Here is a 15880-nt window from a genome sequence, read left to right on the forward strand (position 1 = left end):
CTTCTAAAAGAGCATCTTCACTAAAATGGGCACTGATAACTTCTTCAGGTGTTGCATTAGATATATTATGAGGCTTCAGAAAACTTAGGTGAGAATCTGACTTCAAAGGTGATGGAATTGTTAAAGATACTGCTAGATCTTCCAAAGGACAGAAGAAATACATGACTTGGTGTTCTCCCCATTTGTCCCAATATCTTTACTTGAGCATGCTAGTGTGGGATCCTCCAGCATACAACTTTCATCTAGAACATCTGGATTGACTGGAATCTCAAGCTTAGATGATTCAAGTTGGGGCTTCTCAGGGGAAATATTAGATCCATCCAAATCTGTTGTCGATTGCAGAAAACCCTCGTTTGCAGCATTAGAAACAGGGACAATGTCACATTTTTTATTTTCTGGGATCTGTTTTTCAGGTGTCCCAAATTCCCACTGACCTTTTTCCAGACTATTAACATTCTGCTCCAAAAGATGGGAGTCTTGAAATAGACTTTTAAATTTTTCACCCATCTGAGATTCATTCACTAAATTAAAAGTCAAGCTAGATTTTTGCTGTTCTGTCAGAAGTTCATAGTTGAAGTCAGATTTATTTAGAATATCTATTCCAGTTTTAGAATTAGTTTTCTCCGTCATATCCATCGAGGTACTAAGGCCACCTGGAGTACTCTCTTCTTTGGAATGACACATTTCAACTAAAGATACCTTTGTGCTATACACAGACATGTCTTCAGTATTTTTAAAAGCACTTTTCAATGTGTTAATTTTATCTCTTTTAATACCACAGTGTTGCACTTTCTGCTCATGCTTTTCTTCAGATTGCAGATTTATTGATGTTGAAATTAGACTTTTTTTAAGACCATTTATTTGATTGTTTTCAAGGTGGTCATGTTGCACTTTATGCTTCTGACATTCTTCCCCAGTTTGTGCATTTACTAACATTAAAGAATGAATGCTTTTATTTTTGTTTGTATCAATTTTGCCTTTTTTCTTTCTCTGGTGTGCTTTCTCTTGATACTTCTCGGGCTGTGGATGTTTCAATGATGTATGAGGGACGGTATCTTCAGATTTAGCCGGTTTGACTTCTGTATTTTTTTTCCTGAGCTTTGATGCATCACCCACAGCTTTAGTTAAGCATTTCAGTTTTGTTTGTGATTCCAAGCTTTTGTTCCTTATTGTGTTTGTCTAATTTTGTCCTGTTGCATAATTTGATGAGCATCTTCTTTATCTTGTCAAACAAATAATTAAGTTGATCATCTACAAATTTCCACAACTTTTTTTTCATATCCTGCATATGCTGTAGAAAAATACGATCAACGATTCCATTTTTTTTCATCTCATTCATTTTGGTCTGTATAGTGTCACAGAGCTTCTCTTTTAGGACGTCTGAAGATGAACACATCCTGGACCAATCCAGGCTCTTGATCAAAGTTGTAAAATTGGAACTTGCACTTTCTATTATTCTATGGAACTGCTTTGGCGTAAACTGTACTTTGAACTTCATGTATTTTTTTCTGATGCACATGTGGATGCCTTTAAGCATTTCTATAACTTCTTCTACTTTAGAAGGCTCATGGTTTATATTTAAAATATCTTTAATGTCCAATTTTTTCTCTTGCTTTGCCTTGCTAGATGAATTAGAAGTTATATTCTTTATAACTGCTGCCCTGCTCATGCGCACTGGCGCTTTAGCTGAAACTGATAATGCAATGTTTTCATCAGCTGGTGCCTTCTTGTTTTTCATCTTGTCCTGGGTACTTCTACACGGCTTTGGGTCTTCAGGACAAGTTATTCTTGTTACATTTTTATCAGCCTCAACGGATTTTACTTCTGGTTCAGATTTTTCTTCTGTCGTCTGACTTGTCTCATTTTCTTCACTACTTAAAATTTCCCCTTCTTCTATGTCACCTGAAGCTCTTTCCAAATGGGAGGCTGTCTTCAAGCATTTATCAGATTGGGGCGTTGGTTCTTTGTTTCCCTTGTTCAGCCTCATTTAAAAGCTGTTCAGTGTTACTACCAGGGTCAGAAGGTAAACTCTATAAAAAGGAAACAAACATAAGCCAGGTGGTCTATAACAATTAACCAATGGAAAAACTTAGGAAATAATATAAAAATAGGAAATATGGCATCAGTTGCTGCAGAACACTAAAATAATAAATTTTGATTGGGATTTAAAATACTTTTTGAATAGAATACCATCTCCCTGTGTGGAAAGTTGTATTTCTGTGGGTGAAGGAGGTGAAACATCAAACAAGATTTCATAAGTTTATGAAAGGCATTTCAGAAGATAGATCAGAAAAGTGACAATTTCTCATTTGTACATTTGCTCTCCAATAGAAATGAATAGCATTCAAACACAGGTCACCTGACCTGTACTGCATGTGTTGGATTAAAGGTTACACTTGCTTTCCTGGAAAAGTTTCTGAGTACTAGCAGGAGAAACCTGTGCAATACTAGAACAGCTGTCACTCAGATGAACAAAAGGGGAGCGAGAATGCAATTGTGCTACTCACAGAGTTGTACCCCTTTCTCTGAATGAAACTCCAAACATGGAGAAGAGGCAGGACAAAAAAAAACCATAAAAAGGGCCTTAGAAAGTGGAAGTTGGGCTTATTTAGCCTTTGTGGCATAGGTAAGCCAAAACTCACATCCTAAGAAGCAGCATTAATGTTTGTGGATTGTGTGGCCTGAATTCACAAATCTCTCCTCAGGAGATAGACTTTAAATTAACAACAGACATCACCACTGTCTAGAAAGCATAGGCTTTAATATGCTAAGATCATATTTGCAGTGTCTAGCAAATGAGAGATGCAATCTGCTAAAAAATTAAAGCTGGAGCATTTTTTCACAGCAACGTCAGGTCTACTGTTGTCAAAAAATCTGAGGAAATATGTTTTTTCCCAGTAAGAGTGGTAGATGCATGGAACAGCCTCTTAATGGAGATAGCAGAGCATTAAAACTGAAATCTGGAAGACATAGTACAAGCACAGGGGATCTGAGGGAATGGCAGGGATTGTAGAGTGCAGCAGTTAATGTGGATGGGTAGATGAGATAGGTCATATGGTATTTTTCTGCCATCAAGCTTCTATGCTGAACAAACAAAGAGTTGCAATATCTAGTGCGTCTCCTTTATGATCATAGAGGCAAGAGAAAAATGTGGAAGGACAAACAATGGGCATTATGCATTTTTTAGTGAATAACTAATTTAAATCATGAGGGAATCCATAAGATAGATTGCCACTTAAGATCAGATATAAACTAAGGGGTGAATTTGAAAAGAGTTGCTCGTATTAAAAGGCCCATATACGCGAGTATCTTGGTTGAGAGTGAGTGCCTATTTTAAAATGGTCCAATTATGTGCGTATATGCGAGTGCGTGAGCAACCAAACACCCAAGAAAAAGGAATGGAGTCAGGGAATATCAGGAGTGTTTCAGGGCAGGGCCAACATTTATATGCGTAAATCTGGATTTTAGATCTGGCGGCCGAAGCTCGTGATGGGCTGTTAGTTGAGCATATTTATTGCTGCTTTTGATATCATGGTCTTGTAATGTCCTTCAACTTCAAGTTCTATAACACAGCCAACTCATTTAACTGTTCGTTGTAAATATTTAAAATGCTATTAACCTTTTCTTTTTCCTTCCTCTCCCAGTTTAAGCATCCCTGTTTTTTTGTAACTGCTTTCTTTCCGCCCTACAGTTAGTTTGTTTTTTCTTTCTATGCACCACTGTTTTAATGTAAACCAGCATGATGTGATTTTATCATGAATGCCGGTATATAAAAACCTTAAATAAATAAAAATAAATAAATAATAGATTTCATGGGTATTGATGATTGACATTTGGTACCTTCAGATGCAAAAATCTTAAGCTGCTGCTGACTGGCTTCTTCTTGGGCCTTTATTCTATCATGAAAGTGCAACTCAGTAACTCGAAAACTTTTGTATTGTTGTGAGCATTTAAATTTGCTTTCAAGAGGCTGCTGAGGCAGCAAAGTATGGGAAAAAATATCAAACAGGATCACACCACAGTGCAGAAGCTTGGACAATTTCAGACTGAAGGGTTCACGAGGCAGTGCATGTGGGGAAACCATTGCACATTCTCAGTAAACTTTTACTGAGTTCTGAGAGATGGGTCCGTTTAGCACTGTAGGATGTTGCTGCCTATATGTCAGCTAATTCAGCCTTGCTTGTTGACAAAATACTATCTATTCACTCCTTCTTGAGATGCACAGCTGCAGAAGCACACGAGTGGTCTGCTCCTTTCCTACTGCAATATTGAGTGAATTTGATAAACTTTAAGTAATGAAAACAAACAGGTAGATAAAACACACTAACTGTAAGATAAGCCCAGATGGATCCCTTGAATGAACCATTGGCTAGTTTCCAGAAGGATAGGCATGTTAGTCTGGTATAGTAAAAATGACAGGAGTAGAGTGGCACCTTATAGACTAACCGATTTATTAAAGCACGAGTTTTTGAGGACCGAGTCCACGTCATCAGATGTTTGGTTTGTAACTGCCACTCCATGCGGATTATCCTCATGCAGAAATGCTATACCTAAAACTTTCATAGGTTACCCCAGCTCTTCATTTTCATCTTCAAGCCACTAGGGAACCTCTGTTTAACCCACTTCCTTTGAATTCTGTTACCATTCTTGTCTTCACCACCTCTTCCAGGACATTCCAGGCATCTACCACCGGTAACAAACAAATCTCACAACGTTGGTCCTGAGTCTAACCCCTCAGAGCATCGTAACATGATCCCCAAGTTCTAAAGCTTTTTTTCCCACTAGAAAAAGGATTTCTGTGCATTAATCTCTTTTTGGTATTTCAAAGTCTATATCCTATTTCTCTTGTCTCTACACTCCTTTAGGGCAGGATGGCCAACTCCAGTTCTCAAGGGCCTCAACAGGCCAAGTTTTCTGTAAATCCACAATAAATATACATGAGATAGATTTGCATACAATGGAGGCAGTGCATTCAAATCTATCTCATGTAAATTCATTGTGGATATCCTGAAAACTTGGCCTATTTTTGGGTCTTGAGGACTGGAGTTGGCCACCCCTGCTCAAGGGTATACATATTTGGATCCTTCAATGTCATCTCATATTGTTTTTGGTATAGACCCTTCTACATTTTGTTTCTCTTTCTCTAGTATGCTTCTAATCTATCACTATCTTTTTTGAGATATGGCCTCCAGAACTGAACATAGTATTCCAGGTGAGGCCTCACCAATAACCTATACATGAGTGCCTTGGGGATTGGTTGGGAAACTTGAAAACCGAAGTCCTTCATACTTTGTGGAGATGTTCATTAGTTTAAGTTATTAGTGGTTATGAGTTGTTAATCTGTTGAGAGCCAATTAGGTCTATAATACTTATCACAGATGAAAGCAACGATCACAAGACTCATACTTCTAATATCAAACAAACTTTGACTTATCAAAAGAAATTTTAAGCACTAGAGCGCCTAATTTTTTCTGAAAGTATTTCTTTGCTAGCATTTAATTATATTGGTTGTTGCTCAGGAATTAGACTTTTGTTTTCCTTTTTCTTTGGTATGGCATGCGTGGTTTGATCCAGCACTGCTCCTCTCTTTGGTTATTCTGTGATCCTACCTGTCCATATAAAATTATTCTAAACGACCCTCAATGATAAACCGACAGGGTCATTTATCAAATCGTGTTAGGGCCTTATTGCGGGCCTAACGCGATAACGCACTGCGAGATGCGTATGCAAATTCCTAAAATACAGTCAACAGGGAGGAGTTTGGGCAGAGGTTATGAAAATAAGGAGTATTAATGTTACGTGTGATAACGTAACATGCTATCACACAATTTAATGCCAGAAATAACTAACCTTTTTTTAGGGAGAGAGAGGAGAGGGAGGAGAAAGAGCGTGTCTCTGGGGAGGCACACATATTAGTCAAACTTTTATAACCACTGCAAGAGGGGCAACTGGTAACTAAGGGTGAGGTTTTGGTGGTGACACAGTCAGAGGTACGAACAGCACAGTAGACATCAGTGAAGATTTGATGTGATTGGAGTGTTGAAAGGTACACAAAGATGAGATTTATACAATGTATTCTCGACCTAGCTTGATGCACACCCTACCTAGCTGCTATCAAGCTAGGTCGAGAGTACAATGTACAAATCTCATAGGAAAATCGGTTCTTACTGGCTAATTTTCATTCCTGTAGTACCATGGATCAGTCCAGACAGCGGGTTGTGTCCCCATGTCCAGCAGATGGAACCAGAGAAAAAAATAACAGAAAGGCATACCAAATATGGGCATAGCTCACCCTGCGCTCTTCAGTATAAATATTAACAAAGCAGACAAATAAGTTGAATAAGGTCAAGCAAGTAACAATTCAACAGTAATAATATAATGCCCATATTTGGTACAGTGTTATACATAGCTCTTAACAATTGTGAAAGTAACATCCGGTGCCTTATGGATCCTTTATTTAATACTCCTGTAGGATAAAAAAGGCATTTACCAGCGCTGCAAAAGGAAAAAAAAAAAAAAAAAAGACTACGAGCGGACTGAAAACGTAGACTGGGAGGGAGTGTGGACTGATCCGTGGTACCACAGGAACGAAAATTATCAGGTAAGAACCAATTATCCTTTCCCCGTATGTACCGGATCAGTCCAGACAGCGGGATGTACCAAAGCTTCCCTAGTTAGGGTGGGACCGAGACAGTCCTGCTCGGAGTACCTGTCTGCCGAAAGAACCAAAAATAGGTGCCTGAACGTTGAGGCGATATGCCGAGCAAACGTATGTAAGGATTTCCAAGTGGCCGCTCTGCAAATTACTTGCGGGGAAACCAGCTGGCTCTCCGCCCAAAAAGTAGCTTGCGAGCGCAACGAATGGGCCTTTAGACCCTCCGGAACCGGCCGGCCCCGGCAGAGATACACAACAGCTTCCTTTAGCCAGCGAGCTATAGTAGCTTTAGAGGCCTTCTGCCCCATATGAGGGCCGCTCCATAAAACAAAGATGATCGGAAACTCTGAAATCATTAGTGACCTGTAAGTAGTGCAAGAGAACTCGTTTAACATCCAAACGGCGTAAATCACCACTAGCTGAGCTAGCAATATCCTTCTGAGAAAAGACAGGGAGCTCCACTGACTGACATGAAAGGAGGAGACTACCTTTGGCAGGAAAGAGGGAACAGTCTTTAAAGAGACCCCCAAATCCGAGAACCCCAAGAAGGGTTCTCTACAGAATAAAGCTTGCAGTTCAGATACCCTCCGGGCTGAACAAATAGCCACCGGGAACACTGTCTTAAGCGTGAGGTCTTTGAGCGTGGACTGACGCAGAGGTTCAAAAGGCGCCGCGCAGAGAACTCGAAGGACCAGGTTAAGACTCCAAGATGGGCATGTATGCCGGACAGGCGGATTCAAATACATAGTCCCTTAAGAAAAACGCACCACATCCAGGTGGGCAGCCACTGCATAACTGTCTAATTTCCCCAAAAGCATAGACTTGAACACGTAAGGAGTTGAAAGACAAGCCCTTGGAGAGAGCATTCTGGAGAAAGGAGAGAAACTAGAGCGACCGAGGCCTTGTGCATCGAAACTCCAAGTTCCGCACACGTTATCACTCTCCAAACCTGAACATACACTAGCGAAGTAGAGGTTTTACGAGCCCGCAACAGCGTGGAGATAACTTCCACCTTGTAGCCTCTAAGAACATAAGAAATTGCCATGCTGGGTCAGACCAAGGGTCCATCAAGCCCAGCATCCTGTTTTCAAAAGAGGCCAAACCAGGCCACAAGAAAAGAAAATTATTCCTTTCCTGCTAATTTTCGTTCCTGTAGTACCATGGATCAGTCCAGACGGTGGGTTATGTCCCCCGTCCAGCAGATGGAGTCAGAACAGAGCTCGAGAGTGGCACCTCATATGCTAGCGCACCCTCTGCTGGAGCTCAGTATCATGAATAACAAAGCTGAAAATAGCAAGGTAAAAAACAAGTTGGATCAAGAAAACCTGACATAAGTGAAACATCAAGAACAATAACAGAGACGACCTGCAACCTAGGTCGTAACAGTCAACTTGTGAGGAGCTGTAACCCCGAACGAAAAGTAGATGAGGAAAAACAGCAAACAAGACAGTCATACAGTCAAAAACCCGAGCAGGAGCTTGCAATCCCAGAGTGGTGGGTGTCTGGACTGATCCATGTTACTACAGGAACGAAAATTAGCAGGTAAGGAATAATTTTCTTTTCCCTGTACGTACCAGGATCAGTCCAGACGGTGGGATGTACCAAAGCTTCCCTAAACCGGGTGGGCCCCTGAAAGCCCTGCTCGGAGAACCTGATCGCCAAAGTGACCAGGTCCCGAAGGTGCCAGGTGCAACCGATAATGCCTGGCGAACGTATGCAGCGACTTCCATGTCGCCGCCCGGCAGATCTCCTGTGGAGAGACGGAACGAGACTCAGCCCAGGATGTTGCTTGCGAGTGAGTAGAGTGGGCTTGAATGCCCCTGGGTGGGTCCCGACCAGAACCAATGTAGGCCGCCGAGATGGCATCCTTGATCCAGCGGGCAATGGTCGTCTTTGACGCGGCGGAACCCTTCTTAGGTCCCGACCAGAGGACAAACAGATGATCGGAGACCCGGAAGTCATTGGTAACCTCTAAGTAGTGGAGGAGCACTCGCTTCACGTCCAAATGTCGAAGAGCCCGAGAATCCTCTGGAGAGAATGCCGAGAGCTCAACCGTCTGGTTCAAATGAAAAGGAGAAACCACCTTCGGCAGGAAGGATGGCACTGTACGAAGCGAGATCCCGGCATCCGAAATACGCAGGTAGGGCTCCCTGCAGGATAGCGCTTGCAGCTCCGAGATACGCCGGGCGGAGCATATCGCTAGGAGGAAGACTGTCTTCATGGTGAGATCTTTAAGGGTAGACCCTTGGAGAGGTTCGAATGGGGCACCCGCCAGGGCCCGGAGTACTAGATTAAGATTCCACGAAGGGCAGGGATCCCTGACCGGAGGCCGGGAATGCTGAACCCCCTTCAGAAATCGGGCGATGTCCGGATGTAGAAGAAGCGAGGTCGTGGTCCGTACCAAGACATTCAAGGCCGCCACTTGTACTCTGAGAGAATTATATGCGAGGCCTTTATCTAGTCCATCTTGTAAGAACTGAAGGATTAGCGAAACCGTCGCCTCCGTGGGCCGGGCCTCATGACTGGCACACCAGGACTCGAAGACTTTCCACACTCGAACATAGGCAACGGAAGTGGAAGGCTTGCGGGCCTTAAGCATCGTCGAGATCACCGCCTCCGGATAGCCTCTGCGGCGGAGGCGGCGCCGCTCAAAAGCCATGCCGCAAGACAAAAGAGTTCTGCCTGGTCGAAAAATACCGGACCCTGGTGCAGGAGCCGGGGAAGGTGACCCAGACGAATCGGTCCGTCCACCGCCAGGAGTAGCAGGTCCGCGAACCAGGGACGTCGGGCCCATTCCGGAGCCACGAGAATCACGAGGCCCATGTGGTTCTCTATCCTGCGAATGACCTTGCCCACTAGGGGCCAGGGTGGAAAGACATAGAGCAACTGGTCCGCTGGCCACGGAAGTACTAAAGCATCTACTCCTTCCGCACCGCGCTCCCTTCTGCGACTGAAGAAGCGCGGGGCCTTGGCGTTGGAAGCCGTCGCCATCAAATCCAGCCGTGGCGTCCCCCCAGCGGTGAACTAGGAGTTCCATCGCATCGTCGGAGAGAGACCACTCGCCGGGGTCCAGCCGCTGCCGACTGAGGTAATCCACTTGGATGTTGTCCACCCCGGCTATGTGAGAGGCCGCGAGCCGGGCGAGATGGAGTTCCGCCCATGCCATCAGGAGCGTGGTTTCGGCGGAGACGTGCTCGCTCCTCGTTCCGCCCTGACGATTGATGTAAGCCACGGTGGTCGCGTTGTCGGAAAGAATCCGCACCTCCCTGTTCCGAACCAGAGGGAGAAAACGCTGGAGCGCTAGACGTACTGCCCTGGTCTCCAGTCGATTGATCGGCCACCGAGTCTCCTCCGGGGCCCACAGTCCCTGTGTGGCGCTGCGGTCGCAGACGGCGCCCCAACCCACGAGACTGGCATCTGTGGTCACCACCACCCAAGTGGGGACTTCGAGCGAAACGCCGCGAGCCAGGTGAGCCGGAACCAACCACCACTTTAGGCTGTCCCGAGCCGCCTGAGGAAGAGGCAGAATCACTTGATACTCCTGTGAGACCGGTTTCCAACGAGAAAGCAGGGACGCCTGCAGGGGACGCAGGTGTGCAAATGCCCAGGGCACCATGTCGATCGTGGAAGCCATCACTCCCAGGAGCTGCAGATAATTCCAAGCGGTGGGCTCCGACAAGGCCGCGAAATGACGTATGTGCTCCCTTAAGGAGAGGGCCTTGTCTGAACGCAGAAACACCATGCCCTGTTGAGTGTCGAAGGTCACGCCCAGGAAATCCAAGCGTTGAGACGGAACGAGGGAACTCTTGTGGAGGTTCACGACCCAGCCCAGGGAGCGAAGGACCTCTAAGACTCTGGCAACCGAGGCCTGACCATGTGAGAAGGACTTTGCCCGTACCAGCCAGTCGTCCAGGTAGGGATGCACTAAGATACCCTCCTTTCGAAGGGCCGCCACCACCACCACCACCATGATCTTGGTGAAGGTCCGAGGAGCTGTCGCAAGTCCGAAGGGTAGGGCCCGAAACTGAAAATGCTGTCCGAGAATCTTGAAGCGAAGGTAACGCCTGTGGTCCGGACGTATGGGAATGTGGAGATACGCCTCCGTCAGATCCAAGGAAGCCAGGAACTCCCCCCGGTGCACTGTGGCAATTACCGACCGCAGTGTCTCCATGCGAAAACGGCTGACCCGCAGTGACCGGTTGACCTCCTTTAAATCCAGTATGGGCCGGAACGATCCGTCCTTCTTGGGAACTACGAAGTAGATGGAATAATGCCCCGAGCACACCTCGGCGAAGGGGACGGGCACAATAGCCTCTATAGCCTGAAGTCGGTCTAGAGTCTGTTGAACCGCCATTCGCTTGAGCTCGGAGCCGCATGGGGAGAAAAGAAACTTGTCCCGTGGCGGACGGGCAAACTCCAAGGCGTAACCGTGCTGGATGGTGTCCAGGACCCACTGGTCTGAGGTAATATTCGCCCACTCCTAGAAGAATTCCGTGAGTCGGCCCCCGATGGGCGGACTGGAGGAGTGGGCCGCTCTGGCATCATTGGGTGGATTTGGCGGGGGGATTCCCCTGCCCCGAGCCCTCTCTCGCGGGCCTCCGCCCGCGAAAGGAACGCGACCAAGGTTGTGGTCTGCCGGGGGCTGCGCGAGGGCCCGGCTGTCGGTACGACCTGTAACGTCGCTGTGCCCTAGCTCTGGTTCTGGTGGAGGCAAACGTCCGGTAGGGTCGCTGTCTATCTTCGGGTAGACGATGCACCGAGTTTTCTCCCAGCGATTTGATGATTTCATCCAGATCATTGCCAAAGAGAAACTTCCCCCGAAAAGGAAGAGATCCTAAACTCGACTTAGAAGAGGCGTCCGCAGACCAATTCCGAAGCCATAGGAGCCTATGAGCTGCCACCACCAAGACCATGGACCGGGCCAGCACACGGAAGAGGTCATACAGAGCATCCGCCCCGTATGCAATGGCAGATTCTAGGCTGTCGGCCTGAGCGGCCTCATCCGGAGGCAACTGTTGGGACGTCAGGAGCTGCTGAACCCAGAGCAGACTAGCCCTCTGAGTCAACGAAGTACACATGACGGCACGCATGCCTAAGGCCGAGACTTCAAACACTCTTTTGAGGAACGTTTCCAGCTTGCGGTCCTGCGTGTCCCGTAGGGCCGTACCGCCAGTGACCGGGATCGTCGTCCTCTTCGTCACCGCTGAGACCGCCGAGTCCACCTTAGGAACCCGGACGAGATCTAAGAAATCCTCCGGCAACGGATACAATTTTTCCATGGCACGGGTGACCCTCAAAGACGCCTCAGGGGCGTCCCATTCCCCCGTAAGTAGCTGCAGAAAAGACTCATGTACCGGAAAAGCCTTCGCCCGAGGCCTGAGGGCGGCCAGGACTGGATCCCCTTTTTTGGAGCACGTCGCAACTGCCGGAGCCACTGGTGCCGGAGGATCCGGCGGCGGATCCAAATCCAGCTCTTGCAGAGTCTGTTGGAGCAGATCCTGCAGCTCTTCCTTGTGGAAGATTCGTAGGGCGCGCGGGGCGTCGCCTTCCGCCTGTCCATTCGCGTGCGCCGGATCCGGAGGGTCCGAGGGGTCAAATCCCGTCGTGGAAGCCGCTCCCACAGCTCGAGGCGGGGATGGCAAAGCAGAGGTCCCTGGGACTGCCCCAGCCAGAATCAGAGACCCGGCGGGAGGTAATGCTAGCTTAGGGATCTTGGGAGGAGGAGGTCCTGCTGTAGCACCCCCCGGATCTGCCAGGCCCTGTAAATATGCTATGTGCATTTTTAAAATAAAATCCGGGGAGAAAAATGGCAGACCGGGAGACGCGCCAGAAGTAGAGGACTCCTGAGGTAGACGATTCGGCAAACCCTCCTCGGGACTACGCTGCAGGCGAGGGACGCCCCGAGCTGCATCCTCCTCCTCCTGGACGTTTGCCGCGCCAAGATCCCCCTCCAAAATGGCCGCCATTCCCGCCCTCGGCGAGGAAATGGCCGGCCCACGCTTCCCGGGCTGCGGGGAGGGGGGCGTCGGGAGCGAACCCGAGCCGTGCGCGGCGCCTTCCTCCTCGGGAAGGCAGCGCGGGCAAACCCCCTCCCTCGAGAAACGAGACCCCTGCTCGTCGCAGGTCTCGCAACGAGAGAAATGCGGCATCGAAACGCCGCGATGAAAAAGACGCCTCGGGGGGGGGGGGGGCCCCCGAAAAGGATCGCACCGCGGGGGGGCCGAAGTGGCCTGCACAACCCGCCCAACAAGTCCTCAGGCACCGGCGGGAAAAACCCCTGCCGGAGCGCCCAGGCCCGAGAAAGATGTGCCGGGCCGCGGGACTGTCAGTGAACGAGCGCAGGAGCCGGCTCCACTGGCTGACACAGCTGAAAGGCAAAAGCACAAAAAAATCACACTTACCCAAAAACGTAAGTAGAGAACAGCAGGAGGAGGCAGAATAGAACTCGAAAGGCACGCCTCCTCAAAAATCAACGTGACAGAATTTGTCTTAAAAACTTTTTTTTTTTTCAAACTAACTTGATCCAAACTTGTTAAAAGAAGAAAATGACAGGAAGAACTCAAAGAAGAGCAAAAAGAAATTCGAAAACCTGTCACTCTGGGGAAGCACTGATTTCCCCATCTCACATCTGCTGGAGTCAGAAAGATACTGAGCTCCAGCAGAGGGTGCGCTAGCATATGAGGTACCACTCTCGAGCTCTGTTCTGACTCCATCTGCTGGACGGGGGACATAACCCACCGTCTGGACTGATCCTGGTATGCACAGGGAACCTGGCAATTACCCAAACACTAAGAAGATCCCATGCTTCTGATGCAATTAATAGCAGTGGCTATTCCCTAAGTAAACTTGATTAATAGCCGTTAATGGACTTCTCCAATAACTTATTCAAACCTTTTTTGAACCCAGGTACATTAACTGCACTAACCACATCCTCTGGCAACAATTTCCAGAGTTTAATTGTGCATTGAGTGAAAAAGAATTTTCTTCGATTAGTCTTAAATATGCTACTTGCTAACTTTATGGAATGTTCCCTAGTCCTTCTATTATTTGAAAGTGTAAATAACCGATTCACATCTACTCGTTCAAGACCTCTCATGATCTTAAAGACCTGTATCATATCCCCCCTCAGCCGCCTCTTCTCCAAGCTGAACAGCCCTAACCTCTTCAGCCTTTCCTCATAGGGGAGCTGTTCCATCCCCTTTATAATTTTGGTTGCCCTTCTCTATACCTTCTCCATCGCAACTATATCTTTTTTGAGATGTGGTGACCAGAATTGTACACAGTATTCAAGGTGCGGTCTCACCATGGAGCGATATAGAGGCATTATGACATTTTCTGTTTTATTAACCATTCCCTTCCTAATAATTCCTAACATTCTGTTTGCTTTTTTGACTGCTGCAGCACACTGAGCCGACGATTTTAAAGTATTATCCAATATGATGTCTAGATCTTTTTCCTGGGTGGAAGTTCCTAATATGGAACCTAACATCGTGTAACTACAGCAAGGGTTATTTTTCCCTATATGCAACACCTTGCACTTGTCTACTTTAAATTTCATCTGCCATTTGGATGCCCAATCTTCCAGTCTTGCAAGGTCCTCCTGTAATGTATCACAATCCGCTTGTATTTTAACTACTCTGAATAATTCTGTATCATCCACAAATTTGATAACCTCACTCATCGTATTCCTTTCCCGATCATTTATATATATATTAAAAAGCACCAGTCCAAGTACAGATCCCTGAGGCACTCCACTGTTTATCTTTTTCCACTGAGAAAATTGACCATTTAATCCTACTCTCTTTTTCCTGTCTTTTAACCAGTTTGTAATCCACAAAAGGACATCACCTCCTACCCCATGACTTTTTAGTTTCTTAGAAGCCTCTCATGAGGGACTTTGTCAAACGCCTTCTGAAAATCCAAATACATTACATCTACCGGTTCACCTTTATCCACATGTTTATTAACCCCTTCTTTCTTAGATTCCTCCGTTCAAAAGCCAGGCCGTTAGACAAAAGCGATCCGCCTGCTCGAAAAATACAGACCTTGCCTGAGAAGATTGTGGAGGTGATAGAGTCTAAGAGAGACGTCCGACGTGAGATTCACGAGGTCTGCGAACCACGGTCTGTGGGGCCACTCTGGCACAATGAGAATTACATGCCTGTTGTGAATCTCTATCCTTCGGAGTACTTTTCCCACCAGAGGCCATGGGGGAAATACATAGAGGAGGACATTGCTGGGCCAGGGCAGAACCAGAGCATCCATGCCCTCAGAGCTGTGTTCCCTTCTGTGACTTAAGAACCTGGGAGCTTTTGCGTTTCTCAAGGTGGCCATCAAGTCCAGGTGGGGAACCCTCCACTTGTGTACGACTAGGTCCATCGCCTCTTCCGAGGAAGTTGGCCTGAACATTCTCCTTCCCCACAATGTGTGAGGCCGCCAGGCGTTCCGCCCAATCGAACAGCTTGCTGGCCTCCAGGGCCACCAGGCGTCTCCTGGTGCCCCCCTGGAGACTGATATAAGCCACCATTGTTGCATTGTCTGAGAGGACTCTCACCGCCTTATGGTGAAGCAAGGGAAGGAAGAACCTGAGAGCCAGACGGACCACCAGGGCCTCCAGATGGTTGATGTGCCAATTGGACTGGACTGTAGACCACCGGCCCTGAGTCGATAGAGACTGACACACCGCGTGCCCCCCCAGCCAGAGAGGCTGGCATCCGTCATCACAATCATCCACTGCGGAGACTCCAGTGGCATTCCCTTCGAGAGGTGGTCGAGAGAGAGCCACCACCGTATGCTGACAGTAGATTCGGGAAATGGTAGAATTGCCCGAAAATCCTCCGAAACCGGCTTCCAATGGGCAAGCAAAGCTTTCTGCAAGGGTCGCATATGCACAAACGCCCAGGGAACCAAATCTATGGTGGAGGCCATGGAGCCCAGTACTTGAAGGTAATCCTAGGCCGTGGGCTGCGAGAGAGATACGAGAAGCTGTACCTGATTCATGAGCTTGAGCGCCCTGGCTTTGGGTAGGGAGTCCTTGGATTTGCGGGTGTCGAAGTGAGCTCCCAGAAATTCCAGAACTTGAGAGGGTTTGAGGTTGCTCTTGGAGTAGTTGACTATCCAGCCGAGGGAGGTAAGCAGCGATACGACACGGCTCTGCTCACTGCCGTCACACAGTCATCCAGGTAGAGATGGACTAGGACTCCTTCTTGCCGAAGAAAAGCTGCT

General features: G+C 47.3%; 1 protein-coding gene across 1 annotated transcript in view; it reads right to left on the reverse strand.

Annotated features, from left to right (window-relative positions):
- Positions 1-15880, reverse strand: part of CASP8AP2 (caspase 8 associated protein 2) — a 137176-nt gene that overhangs the window by 49560 nt on the left and 71736 nt on the right. The window contains exon 10 of the mRNA XM_029596855.1: positions 13019-13022. Within this exon, the coding sequence (XP_029452715.1) occupies positions 13019-13022 (4 nt within the window). The remainder of the gene's footprint in view (positions 1-13018; positions 13023-15880) is intronic.

This window comes from Rhinatrema bivittatum, chromosome 3 (genome assembly GCF_901001135.1).
Source record: "Rhinatrema bivittatum chromosome 3, aRhiBiv1.1, whole genome shotgun sequence".
In the NCBI taxonomy this organism is placed as follows: Eukaryota; Metazoa; Chordata; class Amphibia; order Gymnophiona; family Rhinatrematidae; genus Rhinatrema; species Rhinatrema bivittatum.